We start from the raw sequence: 25300 nt of genomic DNA, 5'->3' as shown, positions 1-25300 counted from the left end.
TCGGTGTTAAGTGACGAAAACTTGAACGATATTCCTCAAACTTTCATCTGCTACCGTCATTACCAACACTTTACACAACATTGTTTTTCTTTTGTTATCTGACTTCAATGCACTTTTGACAGGCAGAACATGTCAGAAATGGGTTGCGTGACTTTTTTATCTACCTGTACAATATCATATTGACTATATTCGCTTCGAAACGATGTGTCTTCCTGCAATAAACAAATGAATTAATAACAAGTCAAATGAAATATGAACAACAGCGAAGAACACATCTGGAAAATGAGTGTTGTTTACCGCGTTAGTATGTTTCCTTTTCTTCAGGTCCGGCAAAAATCCCATGGGGTTAATACCTTCTGATCTATCACGAATTGAGTACACTTAACTTATATTAGATATTTAAAAAACTCGGCTCGTATTGGTGAATTTATCTCTGCGATATAGCTCTTGCAACACCGACCAAAATCGGCCTTTCTTTTCAACGAATTAGTGTCAACAGGACGATGTGCTTTAAGTCACTCAGACATAACGTCTTATAGCACGCTGCGCACTCACACTGCGCATTACTCACAGCGTCTGTACGGGTCGGGACCTGATTGGCACGGAGTACACTCAACTACTCACACACCGTTACCATTTACATTAGGAACGGAGAACAGAACTTAGCCTCTCCTTAAGCACCAGCCCACGGTGAAATAAAGAACGGATCTAGTCAAATTCCATGTGTTTATAAAGTCGGCATACGAGGAAGTGAGCAGCCTGCTTCACGTTCCGGCCGATTTATTTCCAGAAGAAAAGTGAATAACGGAGTCTTACATTAGCTACACACTTAGTTACATCCACCTTGCTGAATGAAGAAATGGTTTATGTGCAGGGAAAGAGTGAAAAATACAATAAGCCGTGTATTTAAATTATCATGCGAATCTGAGCTACGTACCTGAGATAGTCGCTCAGTTAGTCAATAATTCATCATCATTTATGGGCACCGAAGGTTCATTATGGATGGGAGCTAAATATACTGATCGATGCTTATCGAATTTTATATGATCTGAGGGTATTTCTGAGCACTGAGAGGTGAACTGAATTAAAACTATTTTTTTTTTCTGTGAATACTCTGTCTTGGCTCTCTTGTTCTTCATTTTACTGCTTCAATTACACTTTTTGTGTTTCCGGATCGAAAGGAAGAGACAATTTTATAATTAGATTAAAACGTTTTCTGCAAATATTACCCACTACCCTCCTCCCCCCCCCACTATAAATATTTGTGTGATCGTGTGTACAAGAACCTAATATTAAATTTGTGACGACGTTGCACATACGACGGGGTTGTTATTAAACTTAATAACGATAAAGGCACAATATTCACACCATAATATTCCACTAAAATACATTTTAAAATTATCGTCCGACGTTTGCACGCTTATCATAAACGACCCCTTCTCCTACAGTGTTTCGGAACAAATATTTGAGGCAGTCGCTGACATCCCCTGCCGAAACGTCGGGCTCGGCCAGGGACACAATAATTGTTTTACTATTGACAATTCGTTTCATTTTATTTCAACTGCTGTGTTTGTTAATCTCAGAAAATGATGTAAGATACTCGGATGCTGTAAATCATAAATCATGAAGAAAGAAGGATATAAATTTTTAAAACAAATATTATGAACATCGCAAATAATATTCTTAGGGATATCCGTCACAGCGAACAATACATTATCTCTTCCTGTCTCTCAAAATAAGATACTTAAGTAGTCTTCCACGTCGAAGAAGTGCGGCTTTTCTCTGTATTAAGGAGCAAAGGATCCCTAACGTAGCAGAGCACTGTTTGATATATTACCCAGAATCCCGCCTCAAACCACTATTAAGAACAAAACACGTGTGCCCATCGACAGAAGCCTTATGAAATATTAAGTCTTAGAGCAAACAAGTTGAATCCAACGTCAACCGGTCAAATAGATAAATGCGGCCCGCATTAAGTCATCAATCCAGAAACATGTGTGCATATATATATATAAACTGCGAGGACCATCGGTATATTTTGTTTCTTCAGGAAAATATTCTGCGCAAACACAAATAAATGCACTATCACCTACTTTTCTGCTACAGGTACCAAATAACTGTTTCCACAGAGCAGAGTCCTTCTTCAGAACGCGATATTCTTATATCACCTATGCCTAGGTTTCCCGAGTGGTCTCTTTTCCCCAAGTTTCCAAACCAAAAATTTGTATGCATCTCAGCTTCAAAAACCCAAGATAAATTTTCCAATAATCTCATAAGCCTTCATCTAATAACCTTCATTTTATCAGTTTTTGGTCTTCTAAAATGTTATTTTCAATCGCTCTTGTAGTGTTGTATCACGTCTGTTGTTTGAAGCATCTGCAATTCTGCGCAGAATTTGATGGATATTATTAAAAAAAATATCAAGACATATTTACGTCCTTATATTATCATAGGTTCTCGATTTTTAACTCTGAATTCTAAGTACCAAATTAATACAAAGTTTCTGATATGACACAGTGCAAAAACGTTGCTTATGTACGCATGGAATCTTAAATGGAAAGTGAATACCGACGTAAAAGAAGACAGGAAAGTGAGAATGAGATGCTGCATACCTTATCCTTCCTTACATGTCGTCATTTTTGTCTACAATAAACTGGAACTCAAGTTACAGCACATAGCTACGTAAAGTTGGTACAAGAATTAGGCGAAAGTTATTAAATATTACTCTATATACGGAAACCATTTACAGCGACAGTAAAAGTTAGTCCCTGCTACTTTCAAATACTAAAACATTCACCACAATCTCTCTCTCTTTTACATTCCCATATATGACGTGAATTAACATGTGTGCGCTATGTAATCCTATATCGCTGTCAGGGACAATAATTTAAGTTGGCCACGATCGATTTCTCCCATACTTATCATCTCATCCAATTCCAAGCTGCAATTTACAAACTTTCGCTGAATAACCTGCCCATCTACGACGTCTCTCCCACCACACGTGATTTACCAGCAAAATATTTTATGCATTTCATGTCAGATTTATAAATTAATTTCGAAAACTGGTCAAAATAGTTCAAAATGAAGAACTTAAAACTTGTACTCGTTAGTTGATATTGTCAAGACGATTGAATGCAAAATTCGGGAAGATCGTACACATAAGAGAAAGAACAAATGCATAAGAAGTTTTATTAGGATGCCACTAAGAAGGGACCGCTTGTTAACAGTATGAACGTTCTGGTGATGGTATTAAACGTGAAGTCGTAAGGACCCCTCAAGAACACAAACCGGGTGCTTTTAGTGGGATTCTAAACACTCATCGTAACTGGCAACGGAATTGATTTATGAATTTCGAATAGAGCGAAGAACTCTGCCTCTTATTATGATTTACAGACTAAAACTAAGTCAGTTGCATTTCTACAAATTAAATAAATGTAGATCTTCTTCTTGTGGAAAGAGAAGCTGTGTCAATGGCTTGGAATTTCTTAAAAGAAAAAAAGTACCAAGGTCAACACATCACGTAGTTTTATAACAGAAATAAATTTTGGAAGTCGGCAAGTTGCAATTTTATCCAAGAAACCGAGTACGGATCTAACTTATTACGGTAGAAACGAGGTTGGCGGGTGAGAGACATGACATAAAATATGAATTACGAAAACTTTCCAACATTTATTTTTTCTTCCAGCAAAAATTTATAAGACGAAGAGAGCTTACTTATAATTCCTGTCTGAGTCATGCTGTTTGTAGTGTTACAATATCGCTCTTTAAACTGGCAAAACTGTACATATACCGTGTGTTGCAAAGCTTTTATAAGAAAACAGGTCTACAAAATGCATTTGAAAGTTGAAATTCTACCAGATATTTATGCTCTCTCCTATCAAAATACTTCGCGTTACTCAAGAATGGATATGAGAACCGTGTGATTGTGAATCTATGGGCGGGTAACAGATTAATGCGTCAGGAAAGCATCGAATTTACGGCCTACCGGCCCGAATATAAAGTTGTAATTTTTATCCAAAAATTTCAGGAAGAAATGTCCGCGCTTCGCAGTTGTACACGTTCAGTTGTGTTGGGTAAGACACTTTACTACAAGCTACCAGTGAAAATGTTGTTATATGTTGAAATCATGTTATTTAAGTCTACCTGATATAAATTACAAAACTGTAAAAGAAAAGTTATAGAAGTTTACTAAATTTATAAAATATTCAGTTAGTTTTGTTAGAAATGAAACATATATTTTTAATTATTGGAATACGAATTATAATTAGGAGCGCAAAACGTTTAACAAATATGAAATTGGAATTCTCTTCAAAGTGTTCTAAATTTAGGAAACAAAATTATTTTATTTTATTTTATTTTATTAATGCAATCATTTAATGATAAACATTTCATTCGAACGACGGAAAATATCTACAACATTTATTTATTACTTTCAAATATATAGGCCGGAACAGGCACCATAAACATTCAGATGTGACGGGAGTAATTACAGAAAGACTGAGGAAAATAATGCAAAATTGCGGTAACAACCAGAAGAGACTAGGGACATGTGTACCTGCGGAATGCAGAAGAGGAATGCGGGCCCGCTGTTTGGATGTCTTGGAAGTGACGTTGGAGCGGAGAGCAAGAGTGGCATTAGATTCAGTACCATATTTAGAATTAGATAGGAATGCTAAATATACCACACACGTTTTAGAAATATTATCCTTCGCCCACAGGCACTGTTAAAGAAATTAGGCTGGTCTAGAGGTCCTGACCCTTGTTAGGCCTCACACAGGACACGGCTATTCTGACTGAGAATTTTATAGGTTTCTCCATATCAGGATCTTTAAAATTCACGTCACACAAGACTTACGTGTTTACTAAACAAGTGCTCGTTACACTTTGATAGGACATTACACAACTTGTCGCATGTACCTGAGACACGGAAACGTTTCGATCTGAGTAGATCATCTTCAGTGCCCCAGGCTAATTAATGTTCATTCATGTCTGTCCGTAACCCATTTACATTCCCACTGTTCCGCTTATTAAAATTTATATTTCATCAGATTGCTGGATAATAATCTGCATAATTGGACATCAGACCAGTTTTTAACTTTTCATGCTCCTTGCATTTTCAACTCTGAATGCGGAGTCATCCCATATTTCGAAATAACCGTTCCACGTGACATGACAAGACGAAATAGAACATTACTTATAGATGAAAATTGTTAAATGTGACATGGCGCTATATTCAGTATTAATACAGTGCAAAAGTTTGTATAATTAAGATACACAGGTCTTGAAACCACAAAAATATTTTATTAATTCAAAATTGTAGGAGTTGTATTTGTGACAAACGGATTAACAAACAGACTGATTAAACCAAACTGTTGTGTGACAGATTTGAAAATTAGCATGGGGTAGCGATGAAGACCTGTTAAAGATCGAAACGTGCCTTTCAATTTCACAGGTGCTTAATGTCTTGTCAAAGCGTGATAAAAGCGAGTTGCTGAAATTTGTGACTCTTGGTTATATCCACACGGTACGAAAATACGCAAAATCACCCCCACAAGGTCACTGACCTGCTAATTCCGTTTTATGTTACATATAAATAAGTGATATAGCGATAAAGTGTTGTTGAAGGATCGGTGATACATATTTCATCGTTGCTAAGGTTGGGTTAAGAAAAGACGTTTCAGATGGGAAGAATAATTGACACGAATTCTGAAACTGAAAACTTACGTAACATTCTGATTTCAAATTTTATGTTGAAGACAGAAGGGTTGGTCATCATTTTCCGCTGTTAACAGGTCCAGTTTAAGAAGACTGAGAAAGTGAACAGGGCTGATTTGACAGTGGACAGTCCAAAGGGGGGTTTCAACATCTAGCTACTGAGTGCTCAGTGCATCCATGTGATTTCTTCACAGTACCCAAACATCCTTCAGATCCCCACAATTTGCTTCATTACTAGTTCTGTAACAGGGAAGATTTCAAGCACGGTAATCTTGATGTAAGATCCTAGAACTGATTCCCACAACCGAGCAAATCTCGAAGTCAGAAAAACGCTCTGGATAGATCTCATTCTTAGTTCGACAACAAGAAATTCAGAGACACACGAAACCGGAGCAAATTGTCTCAGTTCCTTAAAACGTATGAAGAAGAATTGTATCGTGCTGCAGGGTACTTGGTAAGTTGAAGATCGCAGTTGAGAATGGAAGGGTTTTGTGGTCTCTCAACTATCATGCGATCGCCAAATAGCCTGACTGTGGCTCCAAGCCAAGCGTTGAACTATGGCTAATATCAGTTATTGCAAATCCAACCAGGAATTGTCAAGAATAGAACCTTTCTAAATTTCTGTTTCTCAATGGCTCATTCGTGATTTCTCAAAGGCAATGAAACCATTACTATCAGGCTTTATGTAAACATGATATACCACCCGTCTGGAGAGCAGAATTTATCTTCTCTCGTTCTTTAGACAAAGCGTGCATACATAACGGATAGTGTGAAAGATTTTATAAGATGATATAGTTGCGTCATATTGTGAAATTTAATTAATTAATTTACAATTAAGATAATTATCTTAATTGTAAATTTTAAATATGAATTGTGATTAGACGGACAAAAACCGAATAATTAATGAAAGATTTTAGTTACTTTGGCCATCGGAACATTTCAATTCCGGTAATATTTTATGAAACAAAGATGCACTCAAAGTTGTCTCAAGAACTTAATTTCCATCTGGTCGGGTTTTCTCAGCGTAGGGTCACAGGTTCTCGCCTAAGGCAATCAACGTGGGATTAGTGGTGGAACAAACTGCGGGCGAGACATGGTTTTCTCCGAGTATATAACTCATTCTCACTTCATATCCTGACCTGATCAACATAGCAGCAATCTGTGACGAGAACAAACATCAAAGCTTCTATTACGCAATGTTATTTCTTGTTTCTTTGGTCCGAACCCTTTCCTCATGTGCCTGTTCTCAAGCTTTATAAAATTCAGGGTTAGGAATTTTACATTAAACCATTAGATACAACATACATTCATTGTATCTTCCTGTGTTATGCCCAACACGTCTCGGGGCACATTAGTAATCATTAAGGGGTTCTTGTATGTCCTCACGAAGCAACTGAGTTTATAGACTAATTTAAATAACAGTAACTTTTAAAAATAGTATTAAAATATATTAAAATTGTCCGTCAATCACAATAAAGTAATATAAGATAATTAAATGGTTAAAATATTATCCTTTGTTCCGTATCGAGTACTCGATTTACATATGGAACATTCTCGACATGTTTCGGCTTTCATAGAGCCGTCATCAGGTGTATGTTATAAACTCTTAATTCAATTACTAACAAACAATTACGGAACAAAGGATAATATTTTAACCATTTAATTATCTTATATTACTTTATTGTGATTGACGGACAATTTTAATATATTTTAATACTATTTTTAAATAAAATCACAATATGACGCACCTACAATATCTTACTAGCTTTTAAGTTATAATAACAAAATATTAAGAATTATATTTATATTAAAATTCTATACGCGTCTCAGTGACTGTATTTTTGCAGAAATGTTTGGGTCTCGAATTCGCTTTCCTCAAAAACGTGCAACACATCTGGCGTCTCTGTGACGACAGTCGATACTATCGATTATCTTACTGCGAATTTAGCTATCCCCCCCCAAAAAATTTTTGTTCATCCACAAACATCTGGCGTAGATCTGCAGTAACTCACGCGGTTTTTCATCACTAATTTTTGGCAAATTCTTATTAACTTTTAACGTCACCATTTTCTCCTTTCTCATCTTACATAATAATGATTCATAACGACGATCACATCGAAGACCACGTTACATAAACCTGCCGTAAGAAGCCAAAATATTGTCGTTAAGTAATTCGGCGATCAGCTCCAACACTCAGAACACGTGTCACCTATAATTTTCGCCCCGAAGTCGGCGCCCAGTAAACAAAGAGAGTACTTCGAAATATACTTACGTTTCTTCTTGGGTTCCTCCCCCGCCATGGCGTGGTGCATCATGGCGTTGTTCTGTTGTTGTTGTTGCTGTTGTTGTTGTTGTTGCTGCTGCTGTTGCTGCTGGTGCAGAGGGTCGACATGGTGCCCCATGGACACTGTCGTATGGATGTGCTGCTGGTGGACAGATGGCAGCTCCATACTAATCATAGCCCTTAGCACTCGCGTGCCACAGCCTGCAACACACAGTTCGGAGTGTCTTTTTTACTGAAATGCTCAGCTCTCGAAGAAAATACTGATTTTACATTTAGGAGAAGGTTATACTTACCGACACCTCGAAGTATAATATAATTAAAGACAATTTCGCGTCAGATATTTCTTCTGGGTACCGGAAACGTCTTTGCAGTTTGTTACATTTCATTAAATTAAATTTTATTGTACAAACCCCAAAACCGTAAACTTTTCAATTAATTCATCCCCTCCCAAAAAATGAGCTATACTTCAAAGACGAAAGTTTAACCTCATCAGTAAAAAAAAAAAAAATATTATTCACTATTTACAGAAACCGTATAAAATTACTTAAGATTACAATTTATTCGTCAGGGCTCGATTGGGTAAGTTATGCCCACATTAAGATTACAAGTTTCCGTCAGAATATAATTTTAATCCGTAATATCTTGAAGTTGCTTAAAATTTAATGACACTTCAAAACGGAACGCCTTGTACCAATCTGGTCTATCGATAGTGTACAGACATCTCTTTCAATGTAGTGAATACTAATTGAAAAACCCTGCTTGCTGAATACAGTTGTCTTCTGCATTGTTGCACCGTGTAGTAAGGGCTCATCGTCCTGATAATGGAGGCACAGAGTACCTTTGAAACGACAGAAAGTTTCTACCAGACTACTAAACGCAAAAAACCATCAAGACAGTCGCCTACATATTCGTCGCTCTGAGAACCTGAAATATCACTATTTGTTTAAGTATGGTGTCTGCCGGACAAGAATCTAATTACAAGTTACCTGTTTTTTGTTCGTTTGTTTGTTTGTTTGTTTCTGCTAGTATTTTCTGCAAACTATTTTCAAACACGCTCTTATTGTGTGTCATGTGAACGGATAAACGTTATTTTCGTATTGAAATAACATAATTCGAAAAAAAAGAAAGCTTCATATAAGTCGGAAACAACTTTCAAAAGTCGTAAATCTCAAAAATCGCCAGTTCATACACACAAAAAGACCCCTTGCTGAGCATAATTTCTTTTTTCTGGCAGCCAGATTCGTCTATCTCTCTGAAGACAGTAAAATACATTACAGCTAAGCTCGAAACTAGACAGTCATTGACCTGAATCTCGGTGTCAGTATATTTGTGAGAATTTTTATCATAGTTTATTGAACGAAGATGTCTTTAGATCAGACTTCACGGCGTCGAATTATATGGTGATTTATTATATTTTATATTATTATTAGTGTTCTGTCTGACGACAGGTCCATATGAACAAGATCCTTCCATCCTTTTCTCGGACTGGGACCTGTTCATATACGTTCTTGGCAGATGATCCAGAAGTGGTTTGCCATTGCCTTCTTCTGTGTGTGAATGGAGTAATTGTTGGGATGCCACAGAGGAAAACTCCGTTTTGCCTAGACCACGGCCTTGCCCAACACAAGTTATAAATTCGGGCACCGCCGGGAATCGAACCCGAGACCCCAGGATTACAAGGCCAGCGTTCTAACCGCTAGACCACCTCATCTTATTATTTATTTAGTGTTCTGTCTGACGACAGGTCCATATGAACAAGATCCTTCCATCCTTTTCTCGGACTGGGACCTGTTCATATACGTTCTTGGCAGATGATCCAGAAGTGGTTTGCCATTGCCTTCTTCTGTGTGTGAATGGAGTAATTGTTGGGATGCCACGGAGGAAAACTCCGTGTTGCCTAGACCACGGCCTTGCCCAACACAAGTTATAAATTCGGGCACCGCCGGGAATCGAACCCGAGACCCCAGGATTACAAGGCCAGCGTTCTAACCGCTAGACCACTGTGGTGGCTTATATGGTGATTAGTGAAAAATAAATTAGAAGGTACGCGGAATGAAGCGGTCATGTAGGAACTGAGATCAACCACAAATGACCTCAGACTGTTAATTACTCCACAATGACGTACGATATAAGAATAATTCTTGGATTCATGAAATTTGAAGTAGAAAGGTAAGTATGCTGATATTATTTTACTTTGTAGTCATCGTACTGGGAATCTATTGGCGCGGGCTAGTTTTGGTTAAATCTATAACAGTTGGATCAACAGAATTGAAATCTGGTTGGTTAAAAGGCTATTTGTCCTACTGTATCATGAACAATGCTGTTGGCTGCGTTTGTCTTATATGGAAATGACGTATCCTCTCTCGAGTTTCGGGGATTTGTTCCTCACGCTCAGCCCTCAGCGTATGTGATGTATGTGATCATGCCTGATCAGAGCACGAACTTCCTGAATAGAGAACCACCCACGCTGGCTTCTTGGCGCTCCAGTTTCTGCCGCCCAAGGGGTAGGTTTGGTGAGCACAGTACCAAATTTCATAGGGGCATCAAGGTCTCATATCCCCGTTTGATGATCTCAACTAGTACAAAGTTTTCAAAACTGTGGTTCGCGAACATAAATTTCTCATTTATTTAATGATTATTTTCACTTCAGAATTTAACAGACAACGTCAAATAAGATGGAAAGACAACAAACGATGATTACTTAACGATGGTCTCTTCTAACAGCGTCCAAATTTATGAAACACTGTCCCAAATTTTTTTTATCGAATGACTGTGGTAAAAATTAAAAACGCGATTAAGAAAGCCGAACTTCGGGCCCAGATTTGAACCCGTGACCTTCAAAATACGAATGTGAAACGATGTTATACTATGACCTTGATTTTAATATTTTTATCACTTACTATTTAATGAAGATTGTTCTACTGGAGGTGAATATCAAGTAGGAAAGATTAGGAGGCAATTGTAAGGTTGTATTTAAAAATTCTATGCCAGTAGTCATCTAAAGAGACTGAATAAAACCAGCCAGAATGCACAGTAAATGACCGAGATTTGAACCCGACACTTTCAAATACAAGTTACCGTTACACGGAAGTGGTAGGTTGACACTTTTTCGGCTACATGAAATATCTCAGGAAAAAGAAATATAGGAATATAATTATAACTGAGAATTTCTTTGTATGCCGGAGCTATTTTGAGAAAAATTAAGAAGAAACGTGATAGCGGTAGTTTCTCTTTGTTTTACAACATATTACGTCTTATATCCTATTCAAAACGCATTTTTATAACTGTGGTTTAAATAGTTATTCTCACTTCCAATTTATTTTAATCACAGTGTTTATGGAAATGGCAGCAGTTATAACGATTAAAACAACAATAATTTTATCCAATTCATTTTAGTCTATTATTACACTGTTTGCTAGCATAAAACAGCCTATAACAGGCAAAAACTGATAGAACCATAAAAACTACTAAAATACGCTAAAATATAAACAAAATAAATAATAAATCAAGACCCTTTCTCGCACAGAGAAAGTATCCTCAAATAAGACAATGTTTTTGCTAAATAAAACCAAATATCTGCAAGTGTAATTAGCAGCACTGACGCTTCAAGCTGGAAGTAGATAACGCTCTTATTTGCCTTGTAGGCACGTGAATACTTAGTGTCCACGGTGGAAAGGCAATTTATTTAGCATTTAATAAAAGAATAAACAGTATGTCGTCGCCTTGAATATAGTGTTTTAACGTTAAAACAATTTAATATCAGATCATAATTGCGTAAAATATCAAACTGAACCTCTGATGACACAAATTTGCGATAATATAATTAATAACTTGCTTAAAGACGGAAATAAATTAGTTTTTCTTCTGAATTCCACGTCAATAATTTTCTTTTCCAGCTTTAAACGTGACCCCGAAAACGAAAAAGGCCCGTCTTCTAGGTTTTAGGTTATGAGATGGGTCGGTAACCCACTCATAAATTACGCACTTCCTGCCCAGTTGTTTCAAAGGTCACACTCTGTTAGCAAACGCGAGCTCTGAAAATCTATAAATTAAATAAATCTTAATTGGGAATATCAAAATAATAATGTCACAAGACCAGTTAGTGCTTGAAGATGGCTGCAATTGCTAATTCAGAATTTGTTTTTACAACACCACCAAAGCACCTTCGCATTTATAAACGATACCTGTAGATGGAGCATTGTATTTCTGTAGACACTAGAGTAGTAAACCATCAGTCTGTTACGGGTATGACCAATGACCACTCATTTTAACAATTCTATATATAACATGTTATTCACGGGGCACGTATTTGTGTGGGGCGCCCTTCTTCGGGGGGGGGGGGGGGGTTTCCCGTAATTTCCACACTTATTTATTCTGGTTTTCATTCGTGTAACGAATATCAAAGAGTTATTGACACAAATAGTACATCCAGTGAACATGCTGGGAATTTAGCAAATCCAAACCTCGACACAGCGCCCCTGTCTTCCATCAACAGCGCCCAAGAAAGCCCCGAAACAGAAATTACCTACGTAACTTCTAAGAGAAACCTTCGAAAACATGTCATCCACGTTAGCCGTCATCCGCCAGTTTCCGTGGTGATACAAAAGTATCGTAAAGCATTTTAGTCGATTCCGACACAGCGCCATACAACTTTGTTTCCACCAGCCTTGCAGATAACTCCCAGGAACACTTAATTGTAAAATCACTGTTCACCAATAATTCTGCGATACCAAATGAAACTTACAGATACGACTCTTAAGATGGCCAACCTCGACGCATTTAACGCCTAATGTCTGATAGTCACGACGTTTGACTTGATAATAAGTAACCTGTTTAACGTCGTTGACAATGTCTTAAAATTACAGATCATCCAATATTATATTGACTGTTAAATAATGAATTGTAAACGTTGTGGCCATGGCATGATTTGATTTGCTACATTAGCAAGAGCCTAGAGGAACTGGGGGTTGCCACGAAAATCTTCAGTCCGTGTAACTGATCTCCACGCCAGAGTTTAATCACGTGACCTCCCGAATAGGTTGATATTAGACCTAGTGCACGGCATTGAGGCTCAGTAAACAGAATATTAAGTTCCGTGAGTGTAGAGGATTTTTACGTAAAAAGATCACCACTGTAGGACTCACAGAAAAAACAAAGAAAGAAAGAAAGAAAGAAAGAACATTGGGAATAAATAAAATGGAAAGAGAAGTGTAAAAAAGGAAGCGAGGTGTTTGGAATTGTGTGTAAGCTGTAATACGAAATACGTGCATGTCCAACCGTGGCCAGGGAGCTGTGGGAGGGGTGGGAGAAACACGTGAAGGACTGTTAATTGGTCCGCCAGTCAGAATCCCAAACAGCTCCAAAAGATTAAAACATCCAAGGAAAACGGTAACAGATTCAGACGTCAGTTATTCTCTCGCATTTTACCTTCCAAGATAAGACTTGATGATGTCTGCTCGTGCTTCTGACTCAGAGATAACACAGATGTACACTACTGACGTCGGACAACTTAGGTTTCCGAAGGATTTGACATAGTAATTTTAAAATTCTGACTGTTGAATAAGTAATCAACCACATTAACACATTAGTTCTTTTTTTAGAAATGTAACAATTAAACAATCAATATCAACTGCATTTTAAGATAAGTCTACATATGTAACACCCGTTTACCCTGCAGATTCAGATGCGTCTTAAAACTACACACATTACCCGTAGTCATTTGTTACGATTCCTCATCCACCATAAAAAAGTATTTAAGAAAAACGTAATGAGAAATATATTTCATACATTTAAACATTAGGCGTTTCTCAGAAATCATTTAAGTTCCATTTCAGATTCGTGCAGACTGTAGCAGGATTTTGGTTTCTATCTGACAAATACGAACAAAAATTATTCTAAATTCCATCCACAACTTTTTAATTTGAACTCCAAAAGGCGAGTTTGATCGAGAATTGCTTAGTAGACCCAATTATTAAATGTGTCCACGGACAGGTAGAAAGGCAAGTGGCAACCGCATTATGCGTTCATTTTAACTTCAGGCAAATAATATACAAATTTAACACAAACAAATCCATAATGCTGTCTAATGTTTAAATAGGTTTGTAAGTGTTTTTAAGGAAAAACGTAATTTAGGCAAATGCTGACAATATCTGGACCAAGTGAACGATATAAAAGGAGACTTGGAAAACGCAGTTAGAATTATGAGAAACTTCGTAATTTTTACTCTAATATTATCAAGTTACTTAAATAAAGATAGATAGGTTGAATAGGTGATGTGGCATGCATAAGGGAGATTAAGAGCAAATCCAGAATTGCTGTCGGAGAAAGTGGGTGTAGATGGGAGAATAATACTAAAATGAATCTTGGAGAAAAACCACATAATATCGTTATCTGGACTGGATTCAGCTGGCTTCACATAGGACCACACTGTGGGATTTAGTGAATTCGGTAACGAAGCTTCGAGATCAAAAACTTATGACTATCAGCTTTCAAAAATATTAAATCATTAATCAATTATTTATATAATAATTAAATCTGTTTTCTGTCAATCAGAAATTCACACAGTCAACTCCATAGTAAGTTAGTCAGGTACAAAGTGAACAAGTCTATTACATAACCGACTATAGTCAGCTAAATAATAAGTTACCCAGTTTATTACACAGTAAGTAAGTTGGTTAGTGAGTTAGTGAGTTACATAGTCTATCAGTAACAGACTTATAGTCATTCGACCAGATACATAATAATCGATGATCGAGGCTGAAGATGACGACAGTGTGTTCTTTTTTTTTGGGGGGGGGAGGGGACTTTAATATCTACCTATAAGTCCACACGGAGCAACAACCCAGAAGACCAACCAACATCAGAATCTTCACCGCCCTGAGAACCTCGAATCTCACAGCTGCATAATTGTGTCTCAAATGCTTTACGTAACTTGGCGAGTCACTTACATAAATTAGTCACAGAGTCCATTATTTCTTCAGTAACAACCTACTACTTACGTTCAACACCAAAATAAACCGAATCTCGTTTACATTATTTGAAATGTATACATGAGAAAAACCTTCTTTGTTGTAATTATCCTTTTTGGTGTTGCCATGGCGATGAGCTATTATGTCGCCTTTTAAAGTAAAGTAGAAAAGGAGAAAAAGATTTACTCTGAGCTTCTGGAGGTGCAGAATCAACTACCTGAGCAATTTTCTGCGTGCCAGATGGTGTATGAAATACTTAAAATATTTTTTGGTTTAACTACATGGATGAAGGTACTTCGACCTTTGAAAGTGGCAGTCCTTTGATGCGAAAGTGGCCTAAATGATAATTTTTATCGAAAAAATATTTTAACAATCATTGCTATTTTTTTTTCAACGAAGCTTTTTAGAAATAGTTTAATTATTATATTACTACGCTTAACCGCCACGGTGGTCTGCCGGTTAGAACGCTGGCCTTGTAATCCTGGGGTCTCGGGTTCGATTCCCGGCGGTGCCCGAATTTATAACTTGTGTTGGGCAAGGCCGTGGTCTAGGCAACACGGAGTTTTCCTCCGTGGCATCCCAACAATTACTCCATTCACACACAGAAGAAGGCAATGGCAAACCACTTCTGGATCATCTGCCAAGAACGTATATGAACAGGTCCCAGTCCGAGAAAAGGATGGAAGGATCCTGTTCATATGGACCTGTCGTCAGACAGAACACTAAATAATAAAAAAAAATTACTACGCTTGTGGCATGATTAGAAGTGCGATTCCATTCTATTGTTTAATTATTTAACAGCTTTGTACCCATATAAGATTACTATCTCCGTATACATTAAACAGGCCAGATACTGAGGCAGCAGGAGGCGAGTCCTAGTACTCGCAGGAGTGACCACTTTGTTTTGGTGACCGAGTTCTACCGACGACCAAATGTACGGGCATCTCGAGATCCCTTGAGAAGGGAAGGCATCAGCTGTCACCGAGACAACAAGAGATAATTTTATTAATTATAATGGAAATGTAAGTCGAAGTGGTGTTCGTCTATGTTGAATTGAAACTCACAGAAGCAATGTTAAGACTCGAAGACGGCGGCAGCCACGTCACTAATCTGACCCTGCGCAGAGTTCATGACGCAGCCATAACACGTGACTGACGATGAATCATCTCAAGAGAAATGGCGAATTGATACTCACAATAAGACTGTGGGGGAAAAATACAGAATATAAAATACACTAATACGGAGGACGTTAATACACAAGAAAATTGCAACTAAATATATTAGCATATTTGTAAAAAAATAATTTAAATCAATTAAGTAAATTATACTATTACAGAATGTGAAGACGTGTAACAATTTTCGTCTCGAATATGTCCAAATCCCTGCAGACGACATTAGCAGCTGATGAGCATCTAACAGAATGACTGTTTTTGATCGAAGGGCTAAAACTGAACACAGAAAAATCTCTCAGATTCCGAGCAGAGATGCGGAGACCGACAGCTTCCAGAAGGGAAGGACAGAATTTAAAACCGCGGTGAACCTGCTGAAGGAACAGTGCATCACTACAATGCCTTCTGTTACGAAGGGTATGGAGTTTTAAATACTCTAGAGCAGTGATATTCAAACTGGGGTACGCTACCCCCGGGGGTACGCGAAGACATCTTAAGGGGTACGTGAAATTTAAAAAAAAAAATTTAATGATAATAACTGAATAATCAGTAATGTAATTTATTTAATTTATTTTAGATGTAGATTATATACTATGTATAACTTGAATTATACACCAACAACTTTGGGGGTACAAAGTTTAAGAGAAATTATATATGGGGGTACGAGAACAAAAAAGGTTGAATACCACTGTTTTAAAGCATCAGCGTAGCTGTAATGCAATAATCTCAAATTAATCGGCCGTGACCAATTTTAATGTAGGTCTTCCTATCCCAGAATTCGCCTCAAAGAAGAGATTAAAATTCCTCGGTCAGAATATCCGATGGTCAAGATTCGAAGCGAATACCTGCCGGATACAAGTCTACACTGTTATTAATGCAGAAAACTGCTTGGTAATATTGGTCTTTTGGTGTTACCAGAAAACAGATGTGAACGTGGGTGTTTCTGTTTATTTTATATTGCTACTTTGTTGCACCACGTGTTAACACTGTTTCTCTGCCAACAAATTACGACATTGTTTATTATACACTATCTTCAATGACATTTACGTAGAACATACGACGTCGTGTGTGTATTAAAGGCAAAGTCAACACAGTGACTTGTCTTCCCAATAAAACATCCGGGCTGTGGAGATTATCACCTCCGATAAAAATATGGATCCAGCAAATAATTCTGACGAATAAAAACACGCGCGGTTCCTGGAAACAAATTAGGAATGACAGTCAATAAAGGTGACGTGCGTGAGTGCGTAAATTTATTTATTTTTAATAAATAAAGGATTTTAATGATATTGGCGAACTTATTAAAATTTATCCGTATAACATAACAGCCCACGGTGGTCTAGCGGTTAGAACGCTGCCCTTGTAATCCTGGGGTCTCGGGTTCGAATTTATAACTTGTGTTGGGCAAGGCCGTGGTCTAGGCAACACGGAGTTTTCCTCCGTGGCATCCCAACAATTACTCCATTCACACACAGAAGAAGGCAATGGCAAACCACTTCTGGATCATCTGCCAAGAACGTATATGAACAGGTCCCAGTCCGAGAAAAGGATGGAAGGATCCTGTTCATATGGACCTGTCATCAGACAGAACACTAAATAATAATAACAATAATAATAACATAACAGCTATTTAAACCGACTGATTACACGAATTAGAACCGAATAATTAGACAGTAGACACAGGCCTATATAATAGTTCGATTAATATTGACCAAACACCGATGTCCAGGTTTTTCATGAAATTTAAATGAGTCGATAAACTCAGCATCAATCAACTCTGACGGTAGTTTAAAATGACAGTGGCGATTGTTACACGTTTCCATTTTACGCGTTTTAGAAATACGCCTCGATTCGCAGAAACGTAATCCTCGCGTATGACGAGTAAGACCTGTACACATGGCATCTACTCTCTTCCGTCCATATCTAAAGGTCGTCTGCACCTGAGAACGCGCCAAGGAACCCGCTTAATAAAGCGTTTAGGATGCACTATTATTCCCCCATCTACACTCAGGTTTTCCAAGTTGACTTTTCTCTTTATAAAATATTCTGTTATACTGTTGGTTCGTAGAGATCAAGGAAATGTATAATTTCGGGGCGGTTTAGTTAACGATTTAATAAAGACCGACTTGAGCTTCAAATTATACACGGAAGCCACATAACAAATTAAATTCGCCGGGCATGAGTGGAACCCAGTATCAAATTTGGCTACATCCATTAAGTAGCCGAAACATGACATCCTATATTTCAACTATTTTATGAGTTCCGTTAAAGGAAACGTATGAAAGGAGACAACTGAATGTCGAAATTACAGCGATTCGGCACTTCTATACAATATTTTATTCGAATCACTCGATTGTGATTTCTGAGAAATTATGAAAAGAGATTATGTGATAAAAATGAAAGATAGTACATGAGATACAGGCCAAATGCCCGAAACATGATTCTAGCTCAGGACCTAACCGCCTGAATTGAGTTCCATTCAACATAATGCGTTACATTTCCACAACGAAGCTTTCATACGTTAGAGTTCTTGAAACAGAATTCTCGGAAGACATTATTAGTAGACGACGCTACGGAACATATGGGAAAGGAGAACAAAATTTCACAAAGGAAATATCAGTCAAGAAGATTACTATTACAGCTTTTCAAGATGACCGTTGTAAATCGTAGTCATATCGAACGTATCCGGATTCGATCCCCGATTCATTAAATCTTTCTTGAAAAGGGGATCTCGATCTGTAGTAATCGATGTTCATCCACTACGATTAATTTCAAAGGTTTTCCATAAATCCAATTTCCTATCAGCGCAATTTCATATAAAATAAGAATTTAATGCAATGGAATTTTAACAACAACACTGCGAAACTTCGGAGTTTATATAATATTTAGTAGGATAAAAAATAATTATTCTTGAGAGATTAAAAAAAACTCATTAAAGAATAAGTTACCGTAGCCTACTTTAATTTTGAGTTAGCGAAAAGGAACGGCAAATGTTAGTGTGGACACTATCTGCGGTGGTACTGGCCTGATCGAGATATAAACCCGGTTTGAAGGGAAAATGGCATGGAACACGAATTATATGACATGGGCAAAGTACCTTGAGAAAGACCTTGAGGAGAGACTTGGGTGAGAAATGGCCGCTGAATTTTGCTTATGCAAATCTTGTTCATGATCGTAAGGTTCTTTCACATGCCGTAAATCTTTACGACATGAGACCGCCGGCTTTAATTCCCCTCCGAAGGAAGTTGTACTACGGATTTTTATCACCTCTTAAAAAATCCATCGACCTCGGTCGGGTTTGAACCCGCGAACCTTGGGTCTAGTGGCGAGCACGCTAACCTGTAGTCCACCGAGGACGATCAATTTTCATTTAATGAAGCTTTAATGTAAATGGTTTTAAGTATACAATTGCTGAGACTTCATGTCTGTTCCGATTTAGTGGTCATGTCAGATGCAGATGAGAAGGCTCCAGCTTCCAGAGGCATCCGTCATTGCAGGAGCCGCTCGCCATCTGACGGAACTGTCCACACACCGGACCGACACGAGAAGCTCAGTCCTACTTACGGTACGGGCAGGATATGGTTTGGTTGAATGGACAAAATAGGAGAGGACATCTAGTAGACAAATACACAAGCAGAAGGATGGTATTAAAATGCACGGTGGAATGAATATATCGCCCTGATGATGGCGGCAGCAAGGACCTCTGAAACGTCGGTAAGCTTCTGCCATACTACACGGCGAAACAACCCAGAAGACAAAAATCTTCAGACTCACCGCCGTTAAAACCTCGGATCCTACGTTACTCTTGGTGCCATGGCGATGTCGAAGACGCCTCGTGGGAACCGACAGAGGTATATCCGCAGACCATGGAATGTGAGTAGACAACAGCTAGACTTCCCCCTGCAGGTTACTGGACTACAGACAAGAGCATTTCTTCTACCCGCAATTAATCAATTGCCTAGTTTAAAGTTATGCATCCAGAGAAGACATTACCCGGTTTTGCGAGTCCTAAATGTTCATCACCTTGTTCAAATAATAATTCTCCACTCTAACCTATTCTGAGGTAGTTTATACTCCAAATCAACATTCGGTGTAACAATTATTATGTTTCTGTTTATATAATATTCTTCAATCACGTGTCACTTCCTCTGTACTGTTTACAAATATCTTACTAAAAAATTGTGTTCTCAAATACCCTCAAATTAGCTTTTCTTAAAAGTGAAGGTAATATGAAAAGTTAATATACACAAATTTTACAAATGCAGTATTTTTTATCATCGCTTAATGTTGATACGTACGAATGAAAATTCACTGGAGACATCACGCTACGTATAATAATACTGCACTGTCCTCAAGGCTATTACATTTCATGGATAACATAAATTTTTGAAAACGTCGTACATAATTTCAAATAAAACGTTTCCAGTGAACGTTCTGGATCTTCAGGTGTGTTTTGTTACTTTCATCAAATGATTGGCCGCTCTTAAAGAGTGTGTGTTTGAAGCTAACGTAATCAGGTGTTCCTAGTCTATTGAGGGTACAATTTTAATGCGTAAAATTCAATTGTATATATGTTCACAGATTGACAAGCACACAGGTAGGCTCAAAGTCCCCAATTTTAGATTTGAGATTTCTACTACTACGAAAATTCGTGTGTATATATATGTACACATACACACACACATTTTTAATAATATCATGCAGGTGGTTCCCAAGTTTCGAGAGACATGTGACTTCCAACACACACCCTGAAGCAGCCACATGTAAGACCACAAGGCCTCACAGCCTAGACGATAAAATCACAAATACAATTTCTCTTTAAGCAGTCGAGTAATGCAGTAGCACGGATCTCTGTGTTTAAATCCATATCTGAGAGATTTAAGGCGTCGGACATCTGTAACAGCTAAACCGCTTGTAGGAATACAGATGGATAAACTGCATTTATTATTCATTTATGCGTTTCGCTAATCTCTCAAAGAAATACTAAATCGAAAATTATTTTTCGCTAATTCTTCTCAGAATTCCATCATCATCATCATCATCAACGTTGGGGATTAGAAGAAACAGCCGGCATCATTCCCATTAAAATCTCATTTTGCAAATCCCTCTTTTTTTTATTGGTCTTCAAACATTCCCATTTCCTTGTACGCCTTAATTCTAAGCTCTCTTTGATATTCGAACGTCTTCCGTCTCCTAAACATATCGACACCATTTATTTACGTAGTCTCAAATTCTATCTGCAACATTATGAATATGTAATTCCAGAAGAAAATGCCCCAAAATGGTGTTATTGAAGTTAATTTAAAAATTTTAAGGGCCTCTGGACCAGTAGGTCTGTATTAAGGCACGTACGACGTTAGATCACAGAACACCAATGCCATTTAAACCGTGACGAGTACCTCAGATCCTATTTCAATTGTATTAAATTAATTTATTTCAGCTAATTTTCTTTCTCAAAGAAAAAATGAAATGTATAATTAACTGTTCTTGTGTGCGTCCCACTTTCAGTCGTTCATCTGAGTATATAAAACATCTTAGGTCCTATAATTATCTTTAGACAAGTCCTTTAATCAATACGAAATAACAGGTCTCGCCCTTACATTGCACAATTTTATTATATAATTATTAAAAAAATCATTTTAAAGCCTCTTTCTTGTACAAATTTCGTTATTAACTTGTATTAATGTATTCACTTTTATTATACTTTCCTTTCAACTTTTAAATCAACTGAGTGTATCATGTAAAGTCATGTCAGATTAGGTTAGGTTAGGTTAGGTTAGGTTAGGTTAGGTTAGGTTAGGTTGGGTTAGGACTAGCCTTTTGAGCGAAGAACCTGATAGCTCAGCACAGTGACTAGCCACGGTCTAGATAACTCTGGGTTCCATACCCGAGGTATAAGAAACTTTTCGCTTACCTACAGCACGTCGACTACAGGGACCCACCCACTCCCATACCCAATTGGTATCGGGGTGTCTTTACCTGGGAGGATGACCCACATATCTCAATCAGGCTCCTAGTCAAAGAGTCAGTGGAGCTTTTCCTTCACTTTTCCATTCGTCTTCTGAATAAGGAGCTTCAACTTATACCCACATACATTCGATCTCTAAAAATGTTAACACACAAGCTGCTGCCAGCTCTGTAAAAATTTTAATCTTCGATTTAAAGTATGAAAATAATAATTTGAAATTAAATCAGAATCGAGGGAGATTATTCAGAAGGCACCACGAATTAAAGGCTGTAACTTGTGAAGTTGGGTGACTTTTATTATGGGACTTATTCTTTGTTGTTTTTTGCCAAAGTGCCAAAAAGACTCAGTCCTTGAGGTGTCAGGGGATTGCAAGAGACAACGTGCCTCATTGATAAATCTGAGGGGCTCCGTGTCGCATTGGTAATGAGGCCAACGCCTACGTGCAACGGTGGCTTATGTCGCGATTTGAGAATTCTATATGAGCTAATTTATTCAGGATTTTCTGGCTTTCATAACTTACGTCTGTATGTTGTCTGTCTATAAGAGAATTATTGTGAATTGTAAACTGAAAATGATGCTGAATAAAATGGTTGTGAAATATTTTAAGATCTCAACATTTGCCTGAATAAATTGAAGAAATATACGATTAACCTCAGACGGGATATCTCTGAACGGAAAATCGACCCCCCTCAAACGCCTTAATACGAATGAAAAGCTTTTCAAAAAGCGGAATTTGAAGCACAGATCATACGATTCTGTTGTCATCTCAACTAGTGAAGCTATTTATATCTACTGTTCGCCTATTACTGATTGTTTAGGAAAGTCAAGGAGACTGGGGTATGCAGAGCATATAACGCTCACAGAGAAAGGAAAGATAAACATGAAGTGAATCTGGATACAAAGAAGCTGAGTGGGTACTCAGACAGCTGTAAAGAATTTTGAGTTTAAACAAGAAGATTGAAATCTCTTGCAAAACGAATAACTGTTGATTGCTTATGAAACGACATCTGTGATAATAGAGAATGATCAATAACTAACGAGCACATTTGTTTTAAATTATTATTTTAGAAAACCGATAGATATTTATCCTAATTTGATTTAATCAAACAGAGCACTGTATAAGTGCACGCCTTTTCCTAGTGCCATGTCGCGATTAACTTTAACGTCCATTACTTTTAACCCCACAATTCAATCTACCAATGGTATCGTCGGGTTAAATTCTACTCGACGTATGGATGTATGTTCTCGTTCCTCTGTCACGTGTTATCCTGTGCAGATAAAGACCTTACGTTGGACCCATACTCCATTCAAGGAGCCCAATCAAACACGCGAAAGAATTTGCAAGTTTCAGAACAGTAGGATTTGAGGTTTTCACGGCGGTGAGACAGAAGAGGGCTGTCTTCCGTGCTGTAGCGCCGTGTAGTCTGATGAAAGTTTACCAACGGCTCAGAAGTCCTTGCTGCCTTCATCTTCGCCCAAACTACGCGGTGATACAACCCAGAAGACAGCCATCTTTAGTTTCAGGACAGACCACAGGGTCCAAACCCTAAATATCATTCGTTTTAAAGGTACATACGTCATAACAAGAAGTCGTGAACACAGCAATTGATCTCTTGGGCACAGACACTAAAATTTAAATTTCAATGTGTCGTGAAACGTGAGAACAAGCTGACTAAGGGATCGGAGTAGTAAATGCTTTCTCCAGGATACGGACACACAGGTAGGTTTCGTGTTTCTGCAGTGTAACAGACAAGCTACATGCATAAATTCTACAAGTAGCAACATCAGCAGCAATAAAAATTATAAAGTAGGACGATGGAAAAGTGAAAAACGTTCTAAGAGTTAAATAGAAATTAATGTAGATTTTGATACAGAAATAAAGAACGCGGAAGTGAACATTTTCATAAGACTCTCAAGATTGTCAGGAAATAAAAATAATCGATACGAAGTGCAAAGAGAACAAATCATGAAAAGCGGAATGCAAAAAAAGGTTCGAGATGAAAGATACAGGTACTTTAGAAAATATACTTGTTCAATTTCATCAGTCTAATCACAATAAAATATTATTATTAAATATTAAAATATTATTACAATTAACATTTAAATATTAAATATTTAAATATTTAAATGTTAATTGTAATAATATTTAAATATTTAAATGTTAATTGTAATAATATTTAAATATTTAAATGTTAATTGTAATAATATTTAAATATTTAAATGTTAATTGTAATAATATTTTAATATTTAATAATAATATTTTATTGTGATTAGACTGATAAAATTGAACAAGTATATATTCAACACAATATGACGCAACATTATCATCTCATCTTTAGAAAATATGTTATTTATGAAATCATACCTCAAGCCTAGAGAATTAACTAACCTAGCAGATATAGAAGCCCCAGTCATCGTGACCCCGAAATTAAATCGAAACCACTCACTGAAAAATAAGACGTCTCATAAAACGTAAAAACAATACGAAACCCGCACAAATTTAGCAAATTAACTAACTTATACGCAGAAGAAAGTTGTTTCGCAATTTGCGTAAAGCGTAAAACTTATTGTTAACAGAATGTTATGGTGTGGTAACAACATAACAAACAGGACGCTGGAAAGGCTTAGAAGGTCACGAGGAACAATTAATTACGTCGAAACGTAAGCCTTAAAGCCTGGCAGAAGTTTGTGTGACGAGGAAGACGATCTTTGTATGTCATGGATTGAAAACATACCCGTACTTTTATAAAATCAAATGCCTAGAATGTAATGGGAATGATCAGGAATTGACATAATTCAGTAACAGAATTAAGGGTTGATTAATTACTAACAGGAAACGGAGAAATTATAAAAAAAATACGTCGTTGTTATTCCGTCCCGGCTTGATTCCACATGAATAATTATTAGTCAACCTACGAGGCTGGTCTACAAAGTAAGTTTCCCTGGGGCCGTTTACAGAAACAAAACACAATTTCATGGAAATATTTATTGCAACAGATACAGCAAGTGTCCAGCTATTTTTCAACATATTCGCCACCGGAATTGAGACATTAGTCATACCGTGGGACCAACTTTTGAATACCTGTGTCGTAGAAGTCTGCCGCCTGGGATTGGAACCACTGTGTGACAACCATCTCCGCCTCTCTGTCATTCTCAAAACGCTGACGCTGACCGGACAGGAATTTCTTGAGGTGTA

The 25300-nt window shown here is 37.4% G+C and overlaps 1 protein-coding gene across 6 annotated transcripts in view; it reads right to left on the bottom strand.

Moving 5' to 3' along the window:
• The window catches only part of LOC110840051 (paired box protein shaven), a 555926-nt gene that overhangs the window by 257194 nt on the left and 273432 nt on the right, over positions 1-25300 (bottom strand). For all 6 annotated transcript variants that reach the window (XM_087343729.1, XM_087343728.1, XM_087343730.1 and 3 more), the window contains one exon: positions 7988-8200. In XM_087343729.1, coding sequence (XP_087199855.1) covers positions 7988-8174 — 187 coding nt within the window. In that variant the 5' untranslated portion in view covers positions 8175-8200. The remainder of the gene's footprint in view (positions 1-7987; positions 8201-25300) is intronic.

This window comes from Zootermopsis nevadensis, unplaced genomic scaffold (genome assembly GCF_977971745.1).
Source record: "Zootermopsis nevadensis isolate Lab colony 2312 unplaced genomic scaffold, Znev_1.0 Znev_ptg000006l, whole genome shotgun sequence".
NCBI lineage: Eukaryota > Metazoa > Arthropoda > Insecta > Blattodea > Termopsidae > Zootermopsis > Zootermopsis nevadensis.
The sequence above is the reverse complement of the archived record's forward strand: the minus strand, read 5'-3'. Positions and strand labels throughout refer to the sequence as shown.